The following is a 17399-nucleotide window of genomic DNA, read 5'->3' as shown; positions in this document are numbered from 1 at the left end:
GTTCACCATCCAAAGTCAAGTCTCTGTCACCCTTCATCCCCTTTACCCTCTTCCACCTGTCTCCGCGTTCCTTTCCCCTTGGTACTCACCGTGTTGTCTGGGTCTGTGAGGACGTTTCTTTTTTTCTTCTTTTCTTTGTGGCTTATTTCATCCAACCCTCTGACTTCCCTCTCCTCTGACAGCTGGCAATCTGTTCTCTGTAATTATGAGTCTGTGTCTATTTTGTTTACTCTGTTCATTAGATTCCATATATAAGTGACATCATATGGCACTTGTCTTTCTCTGATTGGCTTATTTCACTTAGCATAATACTCTCCAGGTCCATCCATGCTGCCACAAAAGTTAAGATTACCTTCCTTTTAAGGCCAAGTACGTTGTGTAAATGTACCACAGCTTCTAACTTTTTAATTTTACCATGTGTATACACGCACCTAGGATTCATTTTCTTTGTATACTATTGAGTGAGAAAAGAATGTGCTAGCCTTGAATTTTATGTTTTCTTAATTAATATTTAACATTTGCATTCAGGTGGAACCTATCATAGAAATGAAGGTAATATAAACAGTGTAACAAACTACACAGTGGGAGCAGTCACCAGAATGCAAAAGGCACGAAAGCATGGATGGTGCCAGTCTGGTTCACCATTGCAGCCTCATGCCCAGACAGGCAGGCGCTCACTAAAAATGTGTTGGGGGTGGGGGGAATGAGTGAATGAATGGGTAAGTTGTGTAACAAAAAGACCCAAACCACAACGTCTTGAACATAGTAAAAGTCTTGTTCTCCTGTGACAGTCCAAAGCAGGGCTTTAGGTTTGAGGAGAGGAGTCAAGGGCTTGCTCCAGACAGTTTTTCAGCGACCCAGGCCGACCGCCTCTCAGCCCTCTTCGGCAAGTAGCACTCCGGAGGTTTGCATGTCCGTTCTAGCTCACAAAAAGAACAGACATGCAGCCTACCTGGGGGGTTAGTCTCTTAACCAGGTCTGGAAGCCCCACACATCATTTCTCACATCATGTTGGAGAAAAGGTGGTCGCATGGCCATATCTCATTGTAAAGGAGCCAGGAAACGTGTTGTTCTCTATCATGTGGCTACTTCATTACTGTGGGGAAAAAGTAGAATGGATTTCGGTGGGTAGCTAGCAAGCTCTTCCATAGGCATCTTCTTACAGTGCCAGTCGTTATTTTGGAATATGAATTAATTTCTACAGTTTGAAGCAGTAAAACATAAAATGTACAAAAGGATACAAAAAGAAATTCACATGTGCCATTAATCATTCATTAATGAGAGTATATCAACTATTCACCTTCTCTTAGAGCTCAAGGTTAGAATAATGAACCTGTTTTGACTAGCAGCACTCCATGTAGCCTTCAGACTGAGCTGTTTGTATATTCAGAAAAGGCTTTTTTTTTTTTTTTTTTTTTTTTTGGTGTCCTCTATAAAGGCTTTGTCAGCATTTTATAGTTTTAGAAGACAAATTTGTTTTTGCTCCAACTGGTTTCAAGTGCTTCAGTGGTCAAACAGGTTTGGAGCCTAGCTTCAATGCGGGATGGGGATGGGAGCGGGGCAGTGCAGGGGAAAGAACTGAAAATAAATTCCACAGGCTAAAGCTTTCTAAGAGACTTTTGCTCTTTTTAAGTTTGAGGTTATTTTTAGAATTTAGAAGGGTGGTTCTTAAATTTCAGTTCCTTCTGATATCCCAAAGTTGTCCAAATAAATTACATTATAGCAAATCTGTGTGCTTTGAAAATCACTGGTAGGACTTATATGAGGCAAAATTTTCTGTATTATAAACAAGATATTACCTGTCCTTTTTTTAAAAAAATGCAATTCAAAAAGCAATTTCATTACATTATACTTAAAGTCATAATCTGTTCTTTGCAATTACTTAAAATTACCAATTTATTGTAAAAGATTCCAACTTTAGAAGGCTAATTAAAAGTTAATGCAAGAAAACATTTTTTGTAAGAATTCTATTAACTTCAACCTTTAATAAATGAAAACATTAATGAACTGCTCTTAACCACACCTAGACAAGTGTTTTAAACATAAAACAGCTCAAAACCTTCCAAAAGCATTGAGCCAGTATTTTCTCCTAAGACAAGTACTATTGACAACTACAGAACACTTGGAAGTCCAGTGACGTGACGTACTTCTCATGCTACACTTCAGCCGTTATTATGCCCTGTACATTCCAATTGCCCCTTCCCCCATGTCAGAGAAGTGGGGGAATTGCTGGTGTATTTCGTACCTTAATCTTCCCTCCCTAAACCTGAGACAAAGAATGGAAGTCAAATTTATAAAACATTTTGCACGCATGGAAATAGGTACTTCCGTTACTGTACTCATAGATCTCTACTATCCTTGTTAGTTTCATTCCGGAAAAAATTGAGGTAGGTTGCTACTTGTAACACATTCTTCACGTGTTCCTGTTTCCAAAAGGTGTGAGGGGAACCTCAGCTACCTTAGCAGAGGAACACTGTGTACTTACATGCTGCTTTAGTAAAGCCAGACCATGAATATTCAACAGTCCCAAATGTGTGAAGGACAACCTGAAAATTGGAAATATTATAAAGATTTAGAGAAAAACACTGAACAGTATTGAAAGTCACCATTTGTCAATTAACGTCTGTAAAAACTCAGATCCTTGGGAAGTTCTTAAGTATATGGACCAAACATTCTTTTTTAAAGTGGGATGGGGAGGATGTTGACTAAGTTACTGCTTACTTGTTTTAACCCTGGAGATGAGCTAAACTTTCTCACATTTTCAACTGCTTTTTGCAAAGCTTTCAATTATATAATATACCTATCTTTTTAAAATAATTCTCAAAACCTATATCAATTATATCTTGGTTCTTTCTGTTCAGGAAAAAAATCAATCTTCTAACATCTTCTAAGTTTAATAACCAAAGAAATAACTTTAAATTTATGTAATGCTATTATGGTTTATTTTTTGTTCTCACTTTCTGAATATTTCTTAGCCTTAATCTAAAGATTGTTGTCTCTTTTGAAATATCTATTTGCATATCATTATAAATATATTTCATTGATACTGGTTTAAAATGGTCTGAAGGTAACTGGTTGTGCTTTGGCTAAGAATTCATGTTTCGGAACTGTAGGAAAACCTAATACTATTGCACTAGATCTTACACTAAAGATTTTGATAACCTATTGAAGATTACCAATGGGAACAAAGGTTCTTTGTCATAGGCATATCGCTTTTTATCAGGAAGATCACATTCAGGTAATACGAGCAATTCTGCTTTGGTTTAAAGAGAGCCATTTTAAAGAGGCCTCTTCTAACTTAAACTTCAGAGGTATAAAAAGGTGAATATACTTGTCATAATTTTTTAATTTATCCGGTTTATTCTATAATTATCTAACTGTGAGTTATCCAAGCATATAAATCAGAGTTTAGTAGCAGAGATGGTCTTTTCAGTTCCTGGGACATCATCCTACCTATGAACAAATAGTAGTAAAATATTTTCCTTGGGGATTTCGTGGTTTTAGAAATAATAATGTCAGTAACAACAACTAATATTTATTAAATGTACCAGGTATTATTCTGGTGCTTTGCTCACATCATCTCACTTTAATCCTCATGACCACACTATGTTAAGTGTTGTCACCGTCTCCATTTTCCATACGAGCGATCGAGGGTCAAGTAGGGTCATACAGGTGGTAAATGACGCAGCCGCCATTAGAAGTTAGACTACGCCGTCTCCCTTTGTTTCTCTTTGATGCAGCCTACATTTTAAACTTTAAGAATTCCAGAGAAACTCTGCAATTTCAAACCAACATAAATGGAGAATAATCACTCCATCCTCCAAGCCAAAGATTTTTTTCCCACTCTATTTAGATGTTTATTTTTTAGAGATTTTTATATGTGAAGATTTGATGGGATTACTGTGATCCTTAATCAAATGTACTTTGTAAAGGGTTTTTCATAATAGGAGGTTATAAATATGTAGATGAACACATGTTGCTTCAATATGTGTTCGTTTTTTCAATGATACAGAGTAGGTGAATTGTGCTTAATATCCTTTTTTTTTATCTTCACTTGAGGACATTTTTTCATTGCTTTTGGTGGGGGGGAGGAAAAGAGAGAGAGAAAAACATCAATTGGTTGCCTCTCATAGGCTCCTCAACTGGGGATCAAACCCACAACCCAGGTATGTGCCCTAACCGGGTATCGAACCCTCAACCTTTTGGTATAGGGGACGATGCTCCAACCGAGCCACACTGGCCAGGGCTGCTTAATGTCCTTTTAATGCAGATATGAGTCTTTGAGTTCAGTGGTATTCATGTCCACATCTCCAAATTAGCTATGTTTCTGAGTCTACTGAATGTCAAAAAAAAAAAAATGCTTTTGTTTGCTTATTTGTAATCTTCCTTCATGGGAATTGCTTACTTACTCTGTGCTTAGTCATCTGAATCGTATGTAGAAAGCACTGGCTGGTATTCACAGAGGCAGTCAAAAAATCTTCCAGATATGCCTCCTGATAAGCATTAAGCCCTCTTGGTCAGCATGAAATACATGCTATTCAAAGTAAGTTTTCCATTTGCATTTTTTTCATCTTAGCAAATATAAAGATTAGTATCAAATGTCGCACAAAGGTTCTTAAGTTAACCCCACTTCTTTTCATGATATTTTATAGCTTAGGTATGTATTACCCAAAGCATATTAGTAGTACAAACTGAAAATTTGTTAAATAAGCAGTGAATATTACATCAGTTTCTGATTAAATTCGAGGTCAGATGCCTCAGTTCTAGTTCTAATGCTACCCCTCACATTCTGGCGATCTGGGTTTTGCTCTGTTTAGCTATAAAATGTGGATACTACCTAACAGGACATCATAGGGTACAATGACCATTTCTATGATGCTGCCAGAGATCTTTGTTAAAGGAATGATAAAGTTTAACATATACTTTTATGCAAGCAGTGTATAATACACTACCATAATTTTACTAGTTTTAACAAACATAGAAATCGGAGGACTGGAATTAGTCACATCTGCATGTTACCTGATTCTTCTGTTCGGAAGAAGGGACAGTCTGCTGTTGCATATTTCTTACCATTCGTGTCAGTCAACCAGCGACTTGTTCCGTTACAGAACATGGAGCATCTCAGTTCCACACCATCGCAGGAGAGGGCTCCACCTGAGGATGTTGAACTGATGTCCGATGACAGGTAATTTTAGAATTTTCTCCTCACATGGTTTGTGACATATGAATAGATTTTTTTCACTTAATGCAGTGTGCATTATAAGAGCTAAAAAGAATCTAATTAATGGACTATATGTTTACCAACAGTATTTTATAGCAAGAAAAATACTTAGACTAAAAACTCTGCCCTGGTGCTATAAAAGACAAATACCGTATTCACGTTTGTGTTTCTGTATTTGTTTTGTTTTGATTACTTTTGTGTTTTGTTTTGTTTTGGGGTTGTATAAGGATTTTATGTAGAGCTACTCAGCTTACTTTTAAGATAAAGTAAATCATAACTTTAGTGGATGAAAAGCATTGTTATCAAACACATTGACATTGTAATGATATTTTGTTGTTGTTTATAGCAAAGAAAGTGAAAAAGACAGTGGACACACCCAGCATTTTGAGGTGAGTGGCCAACAATGAGATGGGGAGTGTGACAGGACTGGCCTGTATTCCCAAGAGTACAGTGAGGTGTATTGTTAGCCTGGCAACAGGGGTAATGATATTAAGGGACAGGGCTGTGATTGGTTAGAAAGGTAAATACCCAGACAAAGATTACTTGAGAAATCACATGAACTCTATCTTTTGCTTTTTCAGTTCTTTTATTTTACTTGCACAGATAAACTTCAATAGCATGGAGATTTGTCTTTAGGTTTTCCATAAAATAAAACAAAAAAACAAAGCTACTAGTTCGATTTTCCATGATTTCATGCATTTTTAAGTGATTGAAATAGCCAGTGAGTTTCAGTGGCTGTCTCACAGGGATTATCTCATTAACTTTCAAATTAACATAAAGTCAGTTTGAGATATTAAATCCAATTCATTTCCTGAGTTTTGTGTCTTATTTTAAGTAAACAGGGTAGAAGATATGTCTGACTCCCTAACGTTGTGTATGCCATAAAGTTTCTGTTCCTTGCCTGGCTTCCCCGTTGTCCTCCGAGGGCATCGCCCTGTTGACCCAAGTGTTTGGTTTCTTGGCTCTCAACTCTGGCTCGGCTTCATTTTTCATTCATGTGTGTAGCTCATCCACCTACCGCCGCCACGTGCTTCCAGCCTCACCATCGTTCTTATGTTTTCTTTTTGGCAAGAATTAAAGTTTTTCTCAACCTATTCTTGGATTCAGAGTCTTGATATATTAATTATACATAGAACTCTCCTTCTAGCGCAGTGATTCCTAATCTTTGTTTGGCACTGACCTAATTCACTCATGGATTAATTCAAGAACTTACCATATATTGAGTCCTACTAGGTACAGGTACTATTCTAGGAGCTGGGACTTAATAACAGCTGCAGGCGCTTCTTCCACAGAGTTTTATAATCTAGCTGCTTACCAATCTGAAAGCTGTGGACCCCCCCTTCTTAGAAAAATGCACGTTCATGTAAGAGTTGGCATTAAATTGCTGGAAATTAATGGCCACCCCACCCCCCCACCCCCCGCAGTGGACTCCTCGTATTTTCTCTATTCAATTCTCGCCATGTATACCTCTTCGCTGACCTAGCCAGATTCAGCTTCTGAGCCACTTCTTTCATCTCTTATTTCCAGTCCTTTAATCTGCCTTCCGTGGGACCCAGGCAACAAGCTGACATGCTTTTCTTGTCCTTAAGCACCTTTTCCCAGAGCATGGTAGTGTTGTTTTATTTTTCTCCTGGTTTTGTCCTTTCTCCGCTCTCTTCCTCTGTTCACAGCAAGCACCTACTTATACCATTGAACTTTATTTTAAAGAAAATTGCTTTGCCGGCCTCCAAGAGAGGTCTTCTCAGCTCTTCCCTTTTATACCTATTATCTTTTATGAGATAAAAGGGTACAGGGCAGCCTTTGTGGTTGAACTTCATAACATTAACTCATAAATTCCAGCTGGCACTCAAACTTAATTCAGAACTCAATTTACCTTGGTACTTTCGTGGCTGGCTCCTGTGGCTGTAGCCGAATCATGGGGAAAGACTCTCCAATCCTCCTCCCATGTTCCCGGAGCTGTTTTCACACGTGCAGGTACCATCAGAGCCCAGACCGCTGTCGGCACTCCTTCAGCGCTCGCTATTAATAAGCACTGTCATCATAATAATTTCAGCTAGGAGGTAAAATTAGGCAGTGAGTTAAAATCTAGACTTAGCTTCCCATATCATCTTTCCTTTACAACTGCACCAACAGAGGGAAACAAAGACATCGCTCCACAAGATGTGGGATCGAGTTTCTACTCATGAAGGCATGTGCTTCTTTCACTGAAGGAAATCTTTTATTATTAATGAAGGGCTGTGAAAAGATCCGTCTTACATTTTGAAATCTCTTTTCCTGTTTCTAGTGTGTTGTAATTGTTTACCTTTTAATATATGTAGCACTTCCTAGAACTTATTATACAACTGAAATAATTAATGGATTTTCTGGTAATACAATAATTTCCAAATTTCAGAGATGGAAATAAGTCTAGATTTTGGTTACATCTCCTCAAATTCTGCTTAGCCAGTGTTTTATTTCAAGTCTCCCATAGCATCAGATTGAGATGCCAAAATTTACATGATCATGTTTCCCATTTCATTTTCCATTAAGGCAGATTTTGTCCTCATTAATATTATTGTCTATTAAATTCTCAAATTCATGCAAGATATAACAAATGACACCTATTAGGGAAAAGGTGCTTTGTCTTTCTCATTTTGACCAGTGTTTCCTTTAGAATGAGGAACACTAACCTTCAGCCTTGGCAGTGCTCTGCAGGCTGGGAAGCGCAGGTGTTTGTAGGCTGGTGTGCTGGGGCTGTGGGCTCCATCACCATTTGGGACACAGACAGGAGGCAACCAATGAATGCATGGATGTGTGGAACAATGGATATATGTTTCTCTTCCTCTCTCCCTCCCTCTCTCCCTCTCTTTCCTCTATCCCTCCCCACCCCCCGCTTTTTCCCCTCTCTCTCCTTTTTTCCCTCCTCTCCCTCCTCCACTCCCTCCCCATTCCTCCCCCTCTCTAAAAAATCAACAAGTAAAAATTTAAAAAAACAATGCTCTGTAAAGACAGGCTTTTCTGAAAGTCTGCTTCTCAAAGGCAAACACAGACACAATTGCAACTGTATTTTTTAAATAATCAATTTGCAGCCTTAAATGTGTTTTTGTTTGAATGACTGTGTTGAAAAGTGAAAATAGGCTTATCCCTTTGTTGCACATCTTTTTAATATGATTATGGCACTAATCTTATGCAAAAAAGAGAGTCTGCTGTGATCTCAGATGGTGAGTGAGAGTTCTCCGTTTTCCATTTATCTCAGTTTAAATGGTTTGTATTAAAATCTGACATATTGATAACGAAACACAAACTTAGAGTCACTTCAAAATGCCAAAACCTAAAGTATGATTTCTTTGGGTATTTAGAAAGGTGCCCATTTTAATAAAATATATTTTGGGCAATATAAAATGATAGAACACAAGGAACAACCTAGGAAAGCTAAGATGGTGGCTAGGTTAACATGACTCCTGGCACAACCACCTCCAAATTGCAACTAAACTACAGAACAACCATTATTCCGAACCACCAGAAATCAAGCTGAATGGAAGTCCTACAACTGTGAAATTAAAGAAGAAACTACATCAAGATTGGTAGGGAGAGCAGAGACATGGAATGAGCTGGTCTCACACCCATGTCTGGCAGATAAAAATTGGGAGAGATATATCTGGAGCAAGGCATCCCAGCCCAGGGATTCTAGTACCAGGAGGATAAGTCCCCATTACTTCCGGCCATAAAAACAGATAGAATGGAGGCTGTGGAAGACAGTAACTGCTGGATTCCCAGGCAGTTCCTCTTACAGGGCCCCCAGGCAAACTTACTCAGACTCCCTTCTTCTGAGCTCCAGCACCAGAGGCATACAAGTAGCAACTGAAGTGTCTGGCATGAAGGCAAGAGCTGGGGAACAGCTTTCTCCCTTACAGAAACACTGGCAGAGGCCATTGTTCCTTTTCTGAGCCCTCCCCTGACTCACAGAGCCAGCAGGTGGGTGCCATATCTGAGTCTCCATCAACCTGATTCACCTGTTTGCCCCACCCTCATTATTTCCTGAGGCTCTGCCCCACCCAACTTTGGGGCCCACCCAAGCTGTTTCCAGTGGCTTTTCCATACAAAGGGCTTGTCTTAGCTCATATTTCAGATTTTTTAAAAATCCTCTCAAACAAGCAGCATCGGGCCTCAGTAAACCACAAACCTCATATGAATAGCCCCAGGCCTGGCCTTAGCAGCACCTGGCCTTGGTTCACAGTTTAGCCACTCTGGGACACCTCCCAAGCCCAGCCCAAGTAGTAGCCCCCTACAGATTGCTTTGTAGCTTATGCCAAGTGGCCCCAGACAGAACACAGTTGGTGGCTGACTTTGGCCTACACATCCCAGGAAGCCCCAGATCCTGCACACCCAGTGGACAGCTACAGACCATGTCGGAACACCACCACCCAATCACCACCACAAGGAACATACTCAAGGGGTGGAGTCAGCAATACCAGAGACCTGCTGAAGTAAGTCCTGCTCTGTGAGTGGGCCCCTGCACAGCTGATCCTCCACAGTGGTCAGAGGTTGTTGGTCAGTAGGCACAGCCAATCCTTGCAGCTGATCAGCCTGGATAATCCCTCCCATTGGCATGCCAACAGCAATCATGGCTCAACTACAAGAAGAGGGTGTACTCAGCCCACACAAAGGGCGCACTTCGAGTACCCAGCTTGAGTGGTAGGGGAGGCTGTGCCACTGGACCCTGCAGGGCACCTACTACTTTGGACCACACTAAGGACTTGGAGTCAAAGCAGCTTGCCCTGATACATAGAATCAAACACAGGGAGGCTGCCAAAGTGAGGAGACAAAGAAATATGGCCCAAATGAAAGAACAAAACAAAACTTCAGAAAAAGAACTAAGCAAACAAGCTACTAGATGCAGAGTTCAAAACACGGGTTATAAGGATGCTCAAGCAACTTAGGGGAAGAGCAGATGAACTCAGGGAGAACTTCAACAGTATAAAAAAGGTCATGGAAACCATAAAACAGAACCAATCAGAAATGAAGGATACATAGTAACTGAAATGAAGAACAATTTACAGGGAGTCCATAGTAGAGTAGATTAAGCTGGGAATCAACTCAGCAGTTTGGAGTATGAGAAAGCAAAATACACCCAATCAGAACAGCAAGAAGAAGAAAAAAATCCCCCCAAAACGAGGGTAGAGTAAAGAGCCTCTGGGGCAACTTCAACATTTGCATCATGGGGGTGCTGGAAGAAGAGAAAAAGCAAGAAATTGAAAACCTGTTTGAAAAAATAATGACAGAAAACTTCCCTAACTTGGTGAATGAAATAGACATAAGTCCAGGAAGCACAGGGAGTCCCAAACAAGATAAACCCAAAGAGGCCCACACTGAGTCACATCATAATTAAAATGCCAAAGGTTAAAGACAAAGAGAGAATCTTAAAAGCAGCAAGAGAAAGCAGTTACCTACAAGGGACCTCCCCTAAGATCATTGGCTGATTTCTCAAAAGAAACTTTGCAGACTAAAAGAGATTGACAAGAAATATTCATCTTGATGACAAGTAAGGACCTACAACCAAGATTACTCTACCCCAAAAAGCTATCATTTATAATTAAAGGGCAAATAAAGAGCTTCCCAGACAAGAAAAAGCTAAAGGAGTTCATCATCACCAAACCAGTATTATACGAAATGTTAAAGGGTCTTCCTGAAAAAGGAGAAGAAAGAAGAAGGAGGAGACAAATATGAACAATAAAATAGCAGTAAGTACATTTCTATTAATGATTAAACCTAAAATACAAAATAAACAAGCAGAACAGAAACAGCATCATAGATACAGAGAATGTTTTGATGGTTGCAGGATGGGAAGGAGGTCAGGGGGTGGGTGAAAAGGTAAAGGAATTAAGAAGTACAAATAGCTAGTTACAGAATAGCCATGGGGATGAAAAGTACAGCATGGGAAATAGAATAGCCAAAGAACTTATACACATGACCCATGGACATGGACAGGTTGCCTTAGGGAGTGGGGGTGCTGAGTGGTGGGGGCCAAAGGGGGAAAATTGGACAACTTTTATAGCATAATCAATAAAATATAATTTAAGAAAAAAAGGAATAACGTAGCTCACTGTTCCCTGAGCGTGTAGCATCCAAAGTTCTTGTTCTTTTGTTTATTTTTAAACTAAATTAAGAACTGAAAGGATCCGGCTGTAAAAACAAGTAGAATTGAGGCTGTGGAAGAGAGATTGTCCTTAAAACTAGCAATTTCTAGATTCTAAAAATTATTGCTGAAAATACAGGTTTTCAGAGTTCCGTTTAAATGGAGTTTATAAACTTACGCTTCAGTTTGATTCCTTCTGATAAGTTATTTTCTGCTGTTATAAGTTATTTTGGAAATATGCTTTGGTATAAAATTCATACTATTAAAACTATAACTTTATATGCAATCTCTTTGTCAAAAAGCAAAATATAAGAATTATTTACTACAGAAAAGCGTATTACATTATCTGGGAGAGGTTATTTTAAGTCAGTAGTATAAGGTTAATGAAGGTTAAATTCTTTCAAGATATTTCCACATTCTTTATGCTTTCTAAGCCTACTGCTTAGGAGAGCTTAGAAGCATACCTTTGATAACAAACAGGACATTCATAATAAACAAAAAACTATTCGTTTTTTCTTATCCTGCTTCAAAAAAGAAAAGAGAGAGAGAACGGAGAGAAGGCTTCTAGTCAAGACTGAGAATTAATATTGATCACAGGAACTGAAGTGCATACTTCATTTTGCCATGAGAAAGTCTGAGATAGATTCTGAAATGGACTCATTAACAAGTATCTATGAAATGAATGAGTCTGTTATTTTAACTTCACTGTATTTCATGGAAGCTTTAGGATTTTGTTACTGGTTATATTAGAACCAGAAAAACAAAAGCTTTATTTGTTTAGATTCACTTCTAATTCCATCCAGTCTTAAAAGGTGACTAAAGCTTTGCAATTCATGTGGATTTTGAAAATTTTACTCTTTTGTCTGGCCAAATAGTAAATGTTTATGGTTCCATGTGGTCCTTCTATTAATGGTGCGTGGTTCCTTCCTCTGTGAACGACCGGCATTATTCAGTACGCACTGTGACCTCGTCATTCCTGGCTCTGGTAAGCTGTTAGCTAGGCTAGTTATCCATATCCCGTGCAGGGAAGGAGAAGGGATAGGAAAAAAAAAAAAAAGAACTTGAAGCCAGAGAAGGAGCTGGCTCAATAAAGTCTGGGGAGAGAAAAAGCCCAGCCTAGCAAGGCAGGGCCAAGTCTTAGCAAACACCCGAGGGACGGACGTAGTTAATGGTTTCTTGACCTGAAAGAGGAATGTCACCTGAGGCCCCAGGCAAGGTGAGCTCTCTCACTATTTGCTTGATAGCATACTGGGTATTTCTTTGAGAACACACATGGCATAAGGCACACTCATATGTTCAGTGTCTCCCTTCTATGCTAAGTTCTGTGTTACCATATAACATTGTATGGTAATGCAGCATGATTGGGTATTGGTATGTATTGGGCGTGATCACCGCAGTGAGTCTAGTTAACATCCCTCACTGCACGGTTACAGTTCTTGTATCCCTGTCACCACTACCTTGTTTGCTCTTGTCACCCTAGAGTCTAGGACACTGTGTGTGCAGTAAACACTTGCCAAGTGAATGAATGAGAAAGGAAGCTAGTGTATAAATGCAAATAACATTTCTTTTACCGTTACTGTAGGCTAGCTGTTTCAATACATGTTTTTCATTTAATCTTCTCAACTTTATAAAGTCTTATTCCTGTATTAGCAAAAAGAAGCTAAAGTACAAAGGGGCTTACCCACTAAAGATCTTACTGCTAGTAAGCTGGCATTTAAACTCGTGTCTCCGACTCTGAAGCCCATCCCCTCTCTGCCGTACCTATTGTCTCTCCTACGAGCCTCCTACGAGCCAGTCGTTTGATTTCAACACGTGAGAATTTAGTGTGTTTTCATATGGCGGAGCATCAGACAAGGGTTTGGTGTGTCACATCTCAGTTGAAAATTGTGAAATTAACTTTATGTGCTCTCTGATTTAACTGAAGCTATGAGATGTATAAACAACAGAGGTTGAAACCAAAAATATTTTGGTATTTGAGAATGTCCTTGACATTTAACATTAATCATCTATTAGGAGGAACAGACAAGCAAGTAGACACGTGCGATACTATATTACAAGCACTGGTAGAGAGTGGGGAACAATCTAAGCTAATATTTGAAGCAAGAGTGGTTTTCTCCTAGTACAGTGCTACCGGTACTGGACGCTTGCCTGTTGGCAACCACTGAACAGCATTACTGGGTCCCTTGAGAACATACACCCTGGGTCCACACCAGGAGTCTACTCTGCAGCCGCAGGTGAGGGAACTGTGTTGGGTTCAGAGACCAGAGGGGCCAGAATTGGGAATCAGGCCTCTAGGAGCAGGAGGCAAGTGAAAGAGCCACCTCAGGGATTGGTCAGAGTACAGCAGGGTAGGGCTGAGCACCTGGAGGTGCTAGTGAGTGAGTGCCCTGCCGAGTGTGTCCGTGGCCGTGCAAGCTGGCGTGGGTTCCTGTGGGAGGGTCTTCTCCACTGCTGTGCAGGAAATCAACCAGGAGGCCCAGAGGCTCCTGTAAGTTAACATCAGTCTCTCGTATGAACGATATCCCATCATATGCGGTACAGACAGAATACTGAACACCCATGTGTGGTGGCCCTGACTCCAGACACAATGATCTCTTTGCTAGTCCTCACACGTACACAAAATGACCAGCTTCCGGGCCTTACACTTGCTTTCCTGCTTCCTGGAGCGCTGTGTCCACAGAAGGCTCGCTCACTCACTGCTTTCATGCCTCTGCTCATGTATCACCTTATTGGAAAGGACTTCTCTGAGCACCCAGTACAAAACAGCAGGCGTGGCCCTACCTCCACCATCCTCCTTACCCCGCTCTATTTTTCTCCATAGTCCATATCACTACCTGACACTTCTTTCTTTATTAACCGTCCCCTTCTGTATGACTTATTAGGACAGAGACCTTATTTTGTCCACTGAACAAAAACTATTTCTTGAATGAATGAGTAAATAGATTTTATCTTTGTATCTCAAGCACCTGATGTATAATGGACAGCCCTATTATATGTATATAATATGTGACATAAATTATTATTGAATACCGTAGTAAAGTTTTGACCTGATTCTCTTTGTCAGAATAGTAGACTCTCACACAGGTTATCTGTCACAGCACCCTCCCCAGAGTGGTGCTCTCTCCTTCTCCCGCATGCCTGACTCCCAGCCTTCATTCCAACACTGAAGGGCATCTCACTAACTCACAGCTGGTCCATTGGTGTATCACAGCAAAATCGACTGTCCTCAGAACTTCGTTGCATATACTTGAGCATGTTCCACTGAATGTCAGCTCTCAGTGTAGGAAGCTCACGTCTCACCTGGAGCCCAGCATAGAGTGGGTGCCCAAAACCATGTTGTTGAAGGAATAAATAAAAATTCATGTGTTTTGAATGTCCCAGCTGGTATGGCTAAGTTGGTTGAACGTTGTCCCACAAGCCGAAAAGTCACCAGTTTGATTCCCAGTAAGGGTACATGCCTGGGTCGCAGGTTCAGCCCCCTCATTAGTGTACGGAAGGCAACCACTCAATGTTTCTCTCTCACCTTGATGTTTCTTGCCCTCTTTCTCCCTCCCTTACTCTCTCTCTAAAATCAAAAATAAACTATTTTTTAAATTCATGTACTTTGGAGAAAGAAAATTTTAAATTTTCTACTTTTAATTTTCTTACTTTGAAATTGGTGCTGATTCAGATGTAGCAAACATAAAAGTATGCATTTTTACATTAATTTGTATATATGTGGCATCTCAGGATTTTACCTGTCTTGTCAAGCACTACAGGACTCTTGAGTGTCCTGAGAGACCCAGGCCCTGCAGGGAGCAGAGCCAGTGACTGGTTTGGGAAAGAACCCTGGCTGCCTGCACAGCGTAGCTCCCTGGCCTCCCAGCATCCATTCCCGTCTGCAGGGCATCGGCCTGGAAACACATATTTTGCCATTATTACTCTGTTTAAAATCCTTCAGTAGCTTTCTATTATCTATTACAGGATAAAATCCAAACTTAGCCCAGCATCTGAGGCCTTGCTCAGTCCATCCTTGCTGCTGCCACGTCCATGCCTCACCCCAAGGGCTGGCCACCAGGAACCTCTTCTCTCGCTGTGACCAAGAGTGCCCTGCTCTCATGCCTGCCTTTGCACTTGACCCTCCTCCCCAACCTCTCTGACCCACACTGCCTGGGCCCAAATCAAAATTGCTGTTGCTGACAGGAAGACAAGTGGCCCTTTTCTCTAGTGTATTTTTTTATAATGCATCTAAAATTCTGCGCCACCTTTCTTGTAGCACATTTCATTTCAAATTGCGATTGTGTATGCCTCTTCCCCACTCCTCTCTCTAGCATTTTGAGGTGAGATGTGGCAATGTTCTACTCATTTCCGTACGGTGCCGATAGTAATGAAAAGAATGATGGCTTCCATTCGTGTGTCTCTTGAGGCACCACGCTAGAGGCCTTCATACCTCCTCTCACACCTTTGCAGGAACTTTGCAAGATTGGTGTGTTGGGCATTTTATATGTAAACTAGGAAGTGGAGGTTCAGAGAAGTGAGGGGCCCAGCCAGAGCACCAAGCTCTGGCCGGAATGTCCATCACACTTCAAACCCAGGCCTGCCTGTGAGCAAAACCCACGTCTGTCCCACTGCCCTGCAGCACCAGTGGCTCTATTATGGTCCCCGTGAAGAAAGTGCCGAACTTGCAACGTCTCATATTCTTACCTTTTTTATGTCTCTAAGTGTAACAGTGTTATAAATCTTAATTAAGAAAATGCTTATTTGCTATATGCAGATTCTAACACACACAGGATTGACCCTGTAGTTTTTAAAAAGCTGAGCACCAGATTTGGTCACTCAGCCCTGGTTCACTTAGGATCCAGCCCATTTTGTAGTATAAATGCATACTCTCGGATTTTTCCTCCAGTAGACAGACAGCATGTCTAAAGTGCCTCGAAGTCTCAGGTTTGCTTGGCATTCCTATCTGACTTTGGTAACTCATCATAAACTGATTGATGATACTTCATTTTACCCCAAATGTGAAGAAACGCCAGTTCTTGTGCATCATTTCATGGAGCTGTAATAGTAAAAGCCCTGTCTACTCCCCTGGGGGTATTAAAGTGGATTGAACAGCTAGTAAAAGTAGCTGGGAATCTTAGTAGTGCTTTATTTTAAGCATAAGAACATTTCTCATTATGGAATCATTTATGACTTCCAGATGTTTTTGTCTTTTCCATTTAATGATGGTATATTTGCTAAAATAAATTTCCAGTTCTTCTCAAAGAAAATCTTTGGTACAGGTAAGTGCTACTTGAGAAATATATTTGAGCAAACACTTTTGTTTATAAGTTATGAAAGACAGGAGAGTGACAGTGTTTGAGTTTACAAGATATCAAAAGATCAAGGTAAAAAATTAATTTCAATGCAATTTTTAGAACATAAAATCACTTAGCAAAAATAGCAGCCTTTGGGGGAGGGTTTTCCTACCTTAGCCTGGTGTATAGTCACCACCAATGAGCAAAACTGAGCGGAGCCGAGAATTTAATACTCAGAGTAGATGAACAGAAGGAAAACAAGTGCCAGTTGGATATTTGTTAGATATAACTTATGCATCACTGACTTGCCATCTCTTGGCTTTTAATGTAAAAAATAAAAAAATAAGTCGTGCTCCCTGTGTAATTCTGGCTTATTTCCAGAGTCTGTATTTCTTACTGCTAGCTGAGATAAGATGCCAAACCTCTGAGCTGTTTAAATTTGCGCAACAATGCTTTAGTACCCGGAGCTCCTCCATAAATAGTCTGTTCTCCCCACATTCAGGGAGAAAACAACCACAGGAAATCTGGGAATGTGCAGTGAGCTCCGCTTAATTGATCTCAGTCTGCAGGGCCAGCAGGAGAGCACGCGCGTCCCCAGCCTCTCTGCTCCTGGCCTTGCGGGACTATTTACCCAAGGGGCAAAGAAGTCTGCGTGCAGAGGACACCATGTTGCTTCCAAAGCTGTAGCAGCAGCAGGAGCGGGATGGCTGTTGTTTACCGTCTGGAGAGCCATGCTCCTTTAAGGAAACACAAACTGCTTTCCCTCATTCCTGGCCCCAATCAGTAATCA

The 17399-nt window shown here is 40.5% G+C and overlaps 1 protein-coding gene across 6 annotated transcripts in view; it reads left to right on the top strand.

Annotated features, from left to right (window-relative positions):
* Positions 1–17399, top strand: part of FAM13A (family with sequence similarity 13 member A) — a 278405-nt gene that overhangs the window by 230493 nt on the left and 30513 nt on the right. For all 6 annotated transcript variants that reach the window (XM_053922889.2, XM_071221261.1, XM_053922887.2 and 3 more), the window contains 2 exons: positions 5109–5185; positions 5568–5610. In XM_053922889.2, the coding sequence (XP_053778864.1) occupies positions 5109–5185; positions 5568–5610 (120 nt within the window). The remainder of the gene's footprint in view (positions 1–5108; positions 5186–5567; positions 5611–17399) is intronic.

This window comes from Desmodus rotundus, chromosome 4, assembly GCF_022682495.2.
Source record: "Desmodus rotundus isolate HL8 chromosome 4, HLdesRot8A.1, whole genome shotgun sequence".
Taxonomy (NCBI): Eukaryota; Metazoa; Chordata; class Mammalia; order Chiroptera; family Phyllostomidae; genus Desmodus; species Desmodus rotundus.
The sequence above is the reverse complement of the archived record's forward strand: the minus strand, read 5'-3'. Positions and strand labels throughout refer to the sequence as shown.